This window comes from Melanerpes formicivorus, unplaced genomic scaffold (genome assembly GCF_026170545.1).
Source record: "Melanerpes formicivorus ecotype bairdi unplaced genomic scaffold, bMelFor1.0.p_v2 SCAF_2, whole genome shotgun sequence".
Lineage (NCBI taxonomy): Eukaryota > Metazoa > Chordata > Aves > Piciformes > Picidae > Melanerpes > Melanerpes formicivorus.
The window spans coordinates 21673241-21686622 of record NW_027142354.1 but is presented as its reverse complement, the minus strand read 5'-3'; the positions used below and the strand labels follow the sequence as shown (position 1 = coordinate 21686622).

The following is a 13382-nucleotide window of genomic DNA, read 5'->3' as shown; positions in this document are numbered from 1 at the left end:
ACAGTATCACAGTATAACTAAGGTTGGAAGAGACCTCCAGGATCATTGAGTCCAACCTATCACCACAGACCTCATGACTAGACCATGGCACCAAATGCCATGTCCAATCTCCTCCTGAACACCTCCAGGGACGGTGACTCCACCATCTCCTGGGGCAGCCCATTCCAATGACGAATGACTCGCTCAGTGAAGAACCTTCTCCTCACCTCGAGTCTAAACCTCCCCTGGCGCAGCTTGAGACTGTGTCCCCTTGTTCTGGTGCTGGTTGCCTGGGAGAAGAGGCCAACCCCTTCCTGGCTACAACCACCTTTCAGGTAGTTGTAGAGGGCAATGAGGTCACCCCTGAGCCTCCTCTTCTCCAGGCTAAACAATCCCAGCTCCCTCAGCCTCTCCTCATAGGGCTTGTGTTCAAGGCCTCTCCCCAGCCTTGTTGCCCTTCTCTGGACACGCTCAAGTGTCTCGATGTCCTTCTTAAACTGAAGGGCCCAGAACTGGACACAGTACTCAAGATGTGGCCTTAACCAATGCAGAGTACAGGGGCACAGTGACTTCCCTGCTCCTGCTGGCCACACTATTCTTAATGCAGGTCAGGATGCCATTGGCCTTCTTGGCTACCTGGGCACACTGTTGGCTCATGTTTAGGTGGCTGTCGATCAGTAACCCCGGGTCCCCTCTCTGTTTGGGAGCTCTCCAGCCACTCTGACCCCAGCCTGTAGCTCTGCATGGGATTGCTGTAGCCAAAGTGCAGCACTCGGCACTTGGACTTGTTGAATGCCATCCCATTGGACTCTGCCCATCTGTCCAGTCGGTCGAGGTCCCTCTGCAGAGCCTTTCCACCCTCTAACTGACTAACATCTGCTCCTAACTTGGTGTCATCTGCAAAATTGCTGATGGCTGACTCGACCCCCTCATCCAGATCATCAATGAAGATGTTGAAGAGGACGGGGCCCAACAGTGATCCCTGGGGGACGCCACTGGTGACTGGCCGCCAGCTGGATGTGGCACCATTCACCACCACTCTCTGGGCTCGGCCATCTAGCCAGTTTCTAACCCAGCACAGAGTGTTGCGGTCCAAGCCACGAGCTGACAGCTTAGCCAGCAGTTTGCTGTGGGGGACAGTGTCAAAGGCCTTGCTGAAGTCCAGGTAGACCACATCCACAGGCCTCCCCATGTCCACCAGATGGGTCTCCTGATCATAGAAGGAGATCAGGTTGGTCAGGCAGGACCTGCCCTTCCTAAATCCATGTTGACTGGGCCTGAGCCCTTGGCTGTCCTTCGGGTGCACAGTTATTGCCGCCAGGATAATCTGCTCCATCACTTTCCCTGGCACCGAGGTCAGGCTGACTGGCCTGTAGCTGCAGCTGTCCTGCAACTTTCACCTGTTTAATGCCTTTTTGGTTTCATTTAAATCCCTACACGTGCCATGCTGTTCCATGATCTGTGGATTATGAACATTGTGACTGAATGTACTGGACTGAAGTGATTTGCAGGGAGTAGTCTATGAAATTTGATTTTTATAAGCATCTGTTAAAAGGTCTGTTGGCCTAGAGAATTCTAGATTTCCTTCCCATTGTGGGCAAAGCCGGCATGTTGCCAGTGTTTATTTTATTTTATTTTATTTTATTTTATTTTATTTTATTTTATTTTATTTTATATTATTTTATTTTATTTTATTTTATTTTATTTACAGTTTAAATTTAGAATAGAATAGAATAGAATAGAGTAGAATAGAATAGAATAGAATAGAATAGAATAGAATAGAATAGAATAGAATAGAATAGAATAGAATAGACCAGGTTGAAAGAAACCTTCAAGATCATCACGTCCAACCTATCAACCAATCCAACCCACCTAAACACCTAAACCATGGCACCAAGCACCCCATCAAGTCTCCTCCTGAACACCTCCAATGATGTTGACTCCACCACCTCCCCGGGCAGCCCATTCCAATGGGCAATCACTCTCTCTGTATAGAACTTCTTAACATCCGGCCTGTTTGTTGTTTCTGGGTTTTTTGTTAATATTGTTTAAATTGTTAGATGTTCCTTCTGGTGAGGTATCTGTTCCACAACCAAATATTTCAAACCAGTAAATAGGTTTTATTGATATTTTCCACTAGATTTTTTTAATTACTAAAGTTATTAATGTTTTTATTAATCAATCTGCCGATTAAATATTAATAATCATCAATTCCTAACAGTCCTGCAGGTAGGTGAGAGCAATCCTCAGTATCAATACAGGCTGGGGGATGATGAAATTAAGAGCATGATCATTTGGGGAAGATGATGATTTGGGGCTGCCGGTGGATGAGAAGCTAGACATGAGCCAACAGTGTGCACTGCAGCCCAGAAGGCCAATTGCATCCTAGACTACATCAAAAGAAGCATGGCCAGCAGAGATTCTGTCACTTTGCTCTGTTAAGACCTCATCTGGAGTACTGCATCCAGCTCTGCAGCCCTCAGCACAGGAAGAAGGCCCTTCTCATGAAGTAGGTCCAATGGAGGGCCAGAACAACGGTCAGGAGACTGGAACACCACTTGTACAAGGACAGGCTGAGGGAAATAGGGTTGTTTTAGGGAGTTCTAATAGCGGCCTTCTGATATCTGAATGGGGCCTACAAAAAGGCTAGAGAGGAACTGTTTACAAAAACCTGTAGTGGTAGGGTGAGGTACAATAGTTTTAAGTTAGAGAAGAGCAGATTTAGATTGGATGATAGGAACAAGTTCTTTACCATGAGGGCAATGGAACAGGTTGCCCAGGGAGGTAGTTGAGGCCCCATTCTTGTGTAGACTAGATCTTTCGAGGTCCCTTCCAAGCCAAACCATTCTATGATTCTGTATTGTGTTATTCACTCAGGATATGCTGATTCAACCTTGTGAAATTCAACTTGAGAATTCAGTGTAAGGAGAGACTTCATAATCTACAATACATAAAATTGTGATATTTCCCTCTAGGATATGGATCACAGGCATTAATTTGGATCAACAGATAAGACAAGACAATATCTCTAGAATCATTAATAGATGTTTTCAAAATAAATGTTTCCTGAAGCATAAAATAAATGCATGAAGAAATTGAAAGTGACATTGACATAAACAATTATATCTTAGATTTGTTTTGCAATAGTAACCTAAGGCAAAACCTTAACATTTACAGGAATTGTTTGCATTCTACCTTTTTTCTCAGAGAAAATATCTGCAGAACTGGCCAGCTACCATCTACAAAATGTAGTTTACTGAAAAGAATTAATCACCTTAATTCTGGGAACTACTCAGTCATATTGTCATCCAGGCCTCTTCACATTGAAGATATGATCAAAAAAACTTTTTTTGAGAAAGTTGAGAAGTATTTTCCTCCTTTAACCACAAGCCAAATTCAATTCAGATGTACTCAGAAAAAGCATTACAAAACTGGTGGTTTGGGATTCCATGCTTATTACTGCTCAGTGACTTCAGTAACAAATATAGTCAGCATACAAATCAAAGGATGTTGGGATTTTTTTCATAGCTGCTATCGTTGAAAAGTTATCATGTAATCTGTTAACTAAGCTTTCCTGTGTCTGTGACCTACTTTATTATTATCAGTAGTGGTGGCGTTCAGTGTTCCAAAGTTTGGTTTTGGTAGAGATGCAAGAAAACCGAGTTACAACATGGTCACCAACTCTAAAAATGGAAACAGGCTGGGCAGTGACTGGTTGGAAAGTAGCCCTGAAGAGAGAGACTTGGGGGTGCTGGTGGACAAAAAGCTCAACATGAGCTCTCAGTGTGCACTTGCAGCCCGCAAAGCCAATCAGATCCTGGGCTGCATCAGGAGAAGTGTGGCTAGCAGGTCGAGGGAGGAGATCCTCCCCCTCTACTCAGCCCTGGTGAGACCCCACCTGGAGTACTGTGTCCAGTTCTGGAGCCCCTATTACAAGAGGGATGTGGAGGTGCTGGAACGTGTCCAGAGAAGGGCCACAAGGATGATCAGAGGGCTGGAGCACCTCTCCTATGAGGACAGACTGAAGGAGTTGGGGCTGTTCAGTCTGCAGAAGAGAAGGCTCCGAGGTGACCTAATTGTGGCCTTCCAGTATCTGAAAGGGGCCTACAGGAAGGCTGGGGAAGGACTTCTCAGGATCTCAGGTAGTGCTAGGACTAGGGGGAATGGAATGAAGCTGGAGGTGGGGAGATTCAGGCTAGATGTGAGGAGGAGGTTCTTCACCATGAGAGTGGTGAGACCCTGGAATGCGTTGTCCAGGGAGGTGGTCGAGGCCCCGTCCCTGGGGGTGTTTAAGAGCAGGCTGGATGAGGCTCTGTCCAGCCTGATCTAGTGTGGGGTGTCCCTGCCCATGGCAGGGGGGTTGGAACTAGATGATCCTTGTGGTCCCTTCCAACCCTGAATGAAACTATGAAACTATGAAACTATGAAACTTTTTATCACATGCAATCCAGGAATATAGTATTGCTCTGGCCCTAGGGGTGTATAATTGCCCAGAGTACAAATGTTACAACTTTTTTTTGAGCCATGCTGGTTTTGACATTGAGACATTCCTTTGTTTCTAAGCTAAGCACATATCCTTCAGCCAGAAGCTATACTTTTTAAGGATCAATCATCTTAAACTGTGAATCTAAATGTGTACATCAGATGCATGTGATCCAGTCAGGATTGGGCAAGAGGGGTTGAAAAAAGATGTGAGTTTGCAGGGGTATTTAGTTTAAGCAGCCCTTGCCACCTCCCTTACTCTTTTCTGCATCATCCCCTCCATCTGTCTGGATCACAACATCAAGCTGTGAACTTAATCAGAAAACTGATGTGAACTGAAAAAGACACAAACTGATAAGGTAGTAATGGTGAGAAAAATAAAACAGGGGCTGCTCTAGCAAGCAACCTTGACAGAAGAGATGCTCATTAACTCGTGGTTTAGCAGGCTGACATTTGATTAGGGGTTTCCCAGATTGTGCGTTTTTACGTACATATTCCCCTTCCTATTTGTAACTGAGCAAATCACTTCTCAGCTTTAATATCTAGGTTATTAAATTCTTTAATGATATGCAATATTCTTAGTTGGAGAAGTTTTAGTGTTTTGGAGTCTGTGTTAATGAATGAACTTATTAAGCTGTTTAAATGGATCTTGTTTAAATGTTACAGGCAACAAGCTGTAAAAAAACCCCACCTTTAATGTCAACATTGTGTTTTAAAGTTGAAATCCAATAACTGCTTTGTTTGAATAATAGACTGCAGCGACCTTGTTCTGAAGATTTTGTACTGATTACTGCTTTACTAACTAGAAAAACTATTATAAAAAATTCAATTTTTTAAAAATGACTAGAATTTTTGGTTTTTAGAACTGCACTGCATATAAGAGAAAATATGGAGAGGGAAATACTGAGGAATAACACAAGAGAATGGAGGAAAATGACTGAACAGAAATAAGACCAATAGATAAAACGCGATAGAAGAAACAGAATGGGATAATAACAACAGGATAAACAACATTAAAATTTGTCTAAAGGAATCTTTTGCAGTTAAAGGTGCATGCAGTAACAGCAAATGTGATTTTCAATATACTGTGGCTACTGAGACAAATGCTTCTGAATTATTTTTCAGTTCCTCCCCAATGTAATCAGCAGTATATCTTGACATTTCAGGGCAGACATGGCCAACTAAATGATGCTGCAAAGTGTTAGAAGATTATTTTCTTCAGTGAAATTTAAACTTTATGTGTACAAACAATGTTTCTACATGGTTCATTCATGATGCTGCAGAACTAGCTCTGGATCTCCAGGACTTATCACACAAAAAGAATAAAGTTTTTTTCAAGGTGTCCCGTGGAAAGGTCAATACAAGTCTTTCTTGAAAGCCCTTCCGTAGTAATAAGTTATTTAAAATCTCTGTAAATTCTTGTTCTGAGATAATATTTTGCTTTCCTGTTCTGTATTAGGAAAATGCTGAATGAAATGTGAATTCTATCCTAATTTATCATGGATAAAGTGTCATAAGATCTTTATTCAGCCTTCTGTTTTCTAAGGCATGAGATCTGGAAAGGCTATCTAACAATCACCTCTGATGAGAACTGGGAAAGTACTTATATGTGAGACTTCTTGGGCTAAAATGCATAGCAATCCCCCCTTTTATTTTTTTTTCATCAGAGACTGTAGGGGTCATGAAATATTCCACAAGACTACTCTAATTCATCTTTGGAAAGCCTACATCTAAAGCCACATTTAGATTGAAAATTGCATGAGGGACAAGAAATAAGTATCAGTCTTCATGAGTACATCATCTTCTCTGTTTCTGTTTAAAAAGATATGTTGGAGTGGCTTGGCCATGAGCTCCCAATGACTGTCAAATTTTACTATAAATCACTACATAAAGAGTGTGATCAGCATTATCTATGCAAATGCATATTAAATATTGAATATTCTTAGCACTTGATTTAGTAGTGCTCCCTCTGGAGTTTTTGCTTTGTACCAATAAGCCAGACTTATTTAGAGCTCTTGGCTCAGTTCCACCATTTCAGTGCTAAATGTTTAGCATTTGTAAGTGTTGTGACCCTTTTGCCAATGTAAGGATATCCTAATTCCAGCAATTTACACTTGTCACTTTGCTTTAAACTCCATTACAGCACACTGAAATTCTACACAAAATGGATTGGAGACCCTTTAACAAGTAACAAATTTGAGATAGAGGGATTTTATCCCTTGTGTTACAATTAATGATTTATTGGAATTTTGGTTTTGTGTTGCAGAACTGTGACCTGGTGCAGCAGAGTATCGTTCATATTGTTCAGAGTCCACAGAAGAACAGTCAGACCACAGATGAGACAGAAGATAACTGTGCTGGGGGTATTCTAAAAAACTTGGAAAGAGAACCAGAAAGTCTAACACGCATAGATCTCAGTACCAGCATCCTCCCATCACACTCTGCAGGACTGGCTGTTATTCTGGATGCTACAAAAAACAGCACTACTCTTCCCTCTGAAAAATCAGGTAAACCAGTGGTTTTGTGCATTTCAATTCACAGACCTGAATATTTTTCCATTTCTTTCTTAGAGTCAGCACAGTATCATAGAATCATTTAGCTTTTAAAAGACCTTTAAGATCAAGTTCAATTGTTAACCTAACACTACTAAGTCCATCACTAAACCATGTCAGTAAGTGCCACATCTACATATCTTTGAGATGCTTCCAGGACTAGTGAGTCCACCACTCTTCTGGACAGGTTGTTCCACTTCTTGACAACTCTGTAACTGAAGACATTTTTTCACATGTCCAATCTAAAGGTTCCTTGGCACAACTTGAGGCCATTTCCTCTTCTCATATTGCTTAGTACTTGGGGAAAGAGACTGACACAGGCAGTTGTAGAGAGCAAGGAAGTCTCCCCTCAGCCTTGTTTTCTCTGGGCTAAACAACCCCTGTTCCCTTAGCTGCTCTTCTTGTGCTCTAGACCCTTCACCACTTCATTGTCCTTCTTTGGATATGCGTCAGCAGCTCAATGCCCTTCTTATAGTGGGGGGTACAGTGAGGGGCCCAAAACTGATTAGAGCATTCAAGCTGTGGCCTCACCAGTGCTGAGTACAGGGGCATGGTCCCCATGACCTTTCTTGTAAATGGCCATCACTTTTATGGAGGCATCAGACATCAACAGCCACCTGAAAATCTGATTTATTGTAGTTACTCTGCACTCCTTCAGACACATTAAAATCATAGTTGGGAATAAACAGCTGCACAATTAAACTGGCTAGAGAGAGATGAACCATAATGTGTCACCTCACTCAGAAAGGGAAAATCTCCCCATGGGTACTCAAAATATATACACTAACAAAAGGCAGGGTTAGGGCTCCTTAAATGAGGTCCCAGCCTAAGGGGTGAGGAACAGGATGCCAGTCTCCTTGTTCTGTGGAGACCCACTCACTCTCTCCATAGCAGGGTCCTATTTAATTCCCTTTTGACCGTGCACTGTGGTCAATTTCTTAATTAATTAGAGAGCTGACTCCTCCCAACAACAAAAAAGCAAAGTTGGAAACTCTGGGCCCAGAGGTGCCCATTAACGTTTGCAATGTGTCAAGATAATCTTTATCCACTGCTAGCAACCCTCAACTCTCTGTCCAGTGTCTGTCAGGCTTTTTGTGTTTGTCAGGGCTGTTATGCCTGCTACAGCCACATTTGCCAATCTCCAGTCAACTAGGACCCCCCTGGTCGGCCAGGCCTCCTGATAAATGATGGAAAGTGGATTAGTAAGTACTTCACCAGCTCTCCTGGTACCCTTGGGTGGATTGTGTCTGACTTCATAGATTTGTATGTGTCTAAGTGGTGTAGTAGGCCACTAACCATTTCCGCTTGGACTATGGGGGCTTCATTGTGCTCCCTGTCTTTGTTTTCCAGCTCAGAGGGCTGGGTACCCAGAGAGCAACTGGTCATACTACTGAAGACTGAGACAAAGAAGGCATTCAGTACCTCAGTCTTTCCTTCATGCATAGTCAGGATGTTTTCCCCAACAGGGGATAGAGATTCACCTTAGTCCTTCTATTTCCGTTAATGTACTTATGGAAACATTTTTATGGTCTTTTATAACAGTAGCCAGATTAAGTTCTAGTTGGGCTTTGGCTCTTCTAATTTTCTCCCTGCATGACCTCACAACATCTTTGTAGCCTTCCTGAGTGCCCTGCCCCTTACATAGGCCCTAGACTTCTTTTTTTTCACCTGAGTTCCAGCCACAACTCTCTCTTTAACCAAGCTGGTCTTCTCCACTGGCTCCCCTCTGGACACCAGGATGGCCTGCTCCTGCACCTTAAACATTTCCTTGTTGAACAATGCCCATCCTTCCTGGACTCTTTGCCTTTCAGGACTGCCTCCCAAGAGACTCTTGTCTGTCAGACTCCTAAACAAGTCAGTCTGCCCTCTCTACATATAAGCTAGCAGTTCTGCTGACTCTCCTCCTTAATCTGCCAAGAATCAAAGTGTCTGTTTTTTCACGATTGCTGTGCTCAAGAGAGCCTCCAACCATTGCATCACCCACAAGTCTTTCTGTTTGCAAACAACAGGACCAGCAGGGTGCCTCCCACAGTTGGCTCACTCACCAGCTGAATCCTATACCACAGGAAAAAAAGCCCAACATATGGTTTCTGTTAATTATTAAATAAAAATTGCAACTAAATTAAGAGGTGATAAACATCTGATGTGTCTTCTAGCAAAATAATTTTGCTTTGTGGATAAACAGAGTGATTTCTTGTGTTGTTCCCATCTCAGATTTGTATTATGCTAATATTTTTACAAATTATTATAAGCTGGCAAAACCCCCAGAGGTCTGTGAGAAGGCAAAAAATAGTCTGTAAATTTTCCATTACAGAAGTTTTCCTAACAAGAACATTGGACAGCTTATGCATTGCAAATACTTTTAATTCCCAATCTGTTGTAATGTTTTCTTACTCATACATTTTGTAAAAAATATTTATATCCAATAGACTTAATATTTATAAAAACATAGCTGGCACAAAATATGATTCATAGTATGGATTTTAATAGTACTTCATCTATCAAATTATTTCTGAGAATATCTTCTCTTCATCGTGAAAAATCATCTGAGGCAGAAGTTACTGCAGATGAGTTGTGCTGTAATATTTAAAACTGTTCATGAAAGAGAAGCTCAAGTTAGAAAGAACTACCAGAATCTTTTAGCTATTACATGAATCTTCTCAGGCTCATCAGATGTCTTTTTGGAAAGAATAGTATACAAATACCCATTATACATAACACGGAAGGTAATACCAAACATACAGGTCCAGAGTATAAAAGATAATTTGTGAATATGACAAAGATACCTCTGTGACTAACCTGGCCACAGAAATTGTCATGATTAACAAAATGGCTACTAAAACTGATAAATTGACTTCTAGAAAATTTCTTACATACCTAATGCAGGAAATACACAGTTTGTGGGAGGGTCACAGAAGTAATCCACAACTGACTTGATCTACCTCTCACTGCCAACTAATGATGAATGACTGCATTTTAGGAACAAATTAGTACCCGGCTTAATGATCCACATCGCCCAGTCTGAATGAATAATGAGATAAGAGGGGCTCATGCTGATTTAAATCTGGTGAACTAGAAGGAGAATTTCAGGCTGGTATTACTGTTGAAAGCAATGCAATGGGGTGAGCTTTTTCATGGTTTGGTTTGGTTTGATTTGGTTTTCCCCCCCCATTATCATACCTGTTATGTACAGGGCTTTAATAGTCACGTTTGACTTTACAGAATAGTTTATACATCAATACAGCCTTTTAAATCTTGACCTGTGGTATGCTTTTCCACAGCCTACAAACTTTGTGAAGCAAAGTACAAACTTTGTGAAGCAAAGTACGAACTTATAGGTGTCTTCTACTGCAGCAAAATCTTTCATGGCAGAATGGCAACTCAGGAAAAAACATACTGAGAACATATGTGGACTAGTTTTCCTTTGAATTCTGAGGAAAAGATTTGTGCTAACTTTGCAAAAATAGGATTCTTTAGTTATTGACTTGAATGCTGGGAGTTCAAACTGTAGAATTTTTATGAGACAATCCAGGAGAGAAACAACTCTTTTTCATATGGTACTGCTATTATGTAAGTCATATGCTTAGGTAGTGTAAGTTGCTGCTCTTGATCAGACAAAACCCCTTATTGCCTAGCATCCTGTCTCCCCTAAGGGGCATTATTTGTTACTTGCAGGAGACAAAAGGACATTCTCCTCCCAGCTCACCCCCACTTTAGTAATGAGTAATGAAAACAATTTGTCTGGAGAACAGATTGCTTCCATTGTAAGTAAGAAGGCCGGCAGCAGCTTGGCCTGTATCAGGAGTAGTGTGGCCAGCAGGACTAGAGAGGTGATTGTGCCCTTTGCTGTACTTGGCATTGGTGAGACCACATCTTGAGTATTGTCCTTAGTTTTTGTGTTGGGTTACACCCATCCTAGTTGGAGGGCTGAGAGAGTTTTGCTTCTCCCCGCACCGCCCTCGAGGATAAAAGAAACCTGATCCAGGTGAATGGAGAGGGACTTGGTTTCCCCCTCCCAGGAGGAGGGGTCCCCTGGATCAAAGGTGGTCTATTCCACTCCCCCTTCCTGTCCAGCAAGCCTATAAAAAGGAGATTGCTACCATTCCTTCTTCTTCTGCCTCACCTGCTCAAAAAGATATTGGCTGCTGCTGATTTCCTGCACTGACCACATGGCTGGGCCTGGCTTTTCTTGAAATATTAATACACCATTTGATAGGATCTACATGGTTCTTACAATAGTTTTTCTTGACAGACATTTATTTGAATCTGTATTTGTATGTATTAACATACAAGAAAAGTAATAAATTACTTAATACACAAAAAAAAACCCAGTATTGGTTCAGTGGACACATTCATGTAAGTAGTTAGGTTACTATGGTATTTTCAGAATTGCTGTACTGAGAGTTCACTTTTCTCTTAGGATTAAACCAGTTTTAATGTAAATGAAAATTCATTATGCATCACATTGTGATTTAGTCTAGGTTCACTTTTTTTTTTTATTATGTGCTATTTACAAACTTTTAAACATGAAATATGTTATAAATGGGCTGCACAAGAAAATTGCTAAGTTTCTTGTGAGAGTTGTTTTATTAAAAAGCAGAAGCAAGCAAACAGCAGGGGAAAAAAAAGGAGAGAAACGGCGTGTTGGGCTGCAGAGACTTCCCCCCACAGATACCTCCAGTCTCTGCCAAAAAGCACCTTACAAATCCTTTCTTTTCTTTATATAGCTATGCCATCTACATATGCATGCTTATGCTTAATAGAAGGCAGGGATATGATAATGAGTTCTAGCAACTTCTTGGGCTTCTTGAGCATGCATCTTCTTTGTGGTAGGGGTCGCAGATGAGGCAGGGGAGGTCTTTCTCCTGTATCCTTTGAAGAACCACATCTTCTCACACAAGTACAGCTGCAGCACAGGACTTATCTAAGGTAAACATTCCATGGCTCCTGAGAAAGTTGGCATGAGGTTCCAGTCTGAAGCCAAAGCAATCTGAACATTTACCCTCTGTTCTCAAAACAAACCAACTGCTACTACCCACCTTGAACACTGCACTCTAACACAAACCACAAACCACTATTGCATTTATAACAAAATGCAATATCAATTTAAGGAACAATCTATATCCAGAAAAGGGAAGATACTAATTACTTTTTTAGAAAAACAGAATAAAGTGCCAACTCATTAATAATATACTGATTCAGCTTTCGGCAGATATATTGTAGGAAGCATGGTTGTATTTATCTTCATTACACACTGTGCAAATTTACTGTATGTACAATTCCATTTTAAACTTTCAAACAAAACTTTAAAAGTTCCCACATTAACAACTCTCTTTGTGCTAATGGTTAGTTCCCACAGATTGTTAATCATTATCACCACTGTTAATCATTATCACTGTGCATTTGTTACATATGCAAAACTGTTAGACTTTAACGGTTAGATCTTTTAGCCTAAATTTTCAATGTACAGTACCATTCATACTATGTAGGCTGCACTGATATACTGCAGGCACCAAGATCTATACACATTTTAGATAGGGATAGTGACTACACTTCCCTGGACAGCCTGTTCATGTTAGTGTATGTTAAATTATCCCTCTTGATTAGTTGCTATAGCTTCTGGGATTATGCTGTATGAGTGAGGAAGGCATAGACATAAGACAATGCTTCCCATTAAAAGTTATTCATAATAGAGTGCTCTTCTGAAACAGTACTCTATATTTTGATGCACAGCAAAAAAAGAGGGTTTTGAGATACAAGTCACATCTCAGACACAGAAAAGCTATTATAAAAGATCAAACCAGTTCTATATCTAAATCTAGCTCTCTTCCTCTTTTAATACTTGAATGTTTTGTATCCAATATTCTCAAGAAAGAAAACATTATATAATGTTAAATTTGGAGAAAAACTATTCCTTTTTGCAAGTAATCACCTCTGTCTGATTATTCTTCCTGTCTGGAATGACAATGGCATTCTCTAGCCTGACCTTTGTTGAAATAGCACTTCCTAAACATTCTCCACTATTAATTCAAGGGTTAATTGGAGAGCAGGGGGAAAGTTTTCAGACCAGAAATTAACCATTACCAGTTCTCTCCAAATTTCTTTTGAAATATCTAGGCCTAAGAAAAATATTCTGGTTATTCTGCTTCCATTAGGACAATGAAAATTTGTCATTACAAAGTCCTTGGAAGTTTGCTCTTATGTATCTTGTATTTTCTGATAGGGTTATTAACCCTTGACAACTCACTGCTGTAGTACTTCCAAGTTCTATATATAAAAATTGATATCCCCTCTTCACCTTCCAGTAACAGCAAAAAGTGATTTTGTAGGACATTAGCATAATGGAACCTTTTCAATAAAATGATAAAT

General features: G+C 40.9%; 1 protein-coding gene across 1 annotated transcript in view; it reads left to right on the top strand.

Annotated features, from left to right (window-relative positions):
* Positions 1 to 13382, top strand: part of PRKN (parkin RBR E3 ubiquitin protein ligase) — a 797047-nt gene that overhangs the window by 228415 nt on the left and 555250 nt on the right. The window contains exon 3 of the mRNA XM_068152890.1: positions 6728 to 6968. Coding sequence (XP_068008991.1) covers positions 6728 to 6968 — 241 coding nt within the window. The remainder of the gene's footprint in view (positions 1 to 6727; positions 6969 to 13382) is intronic.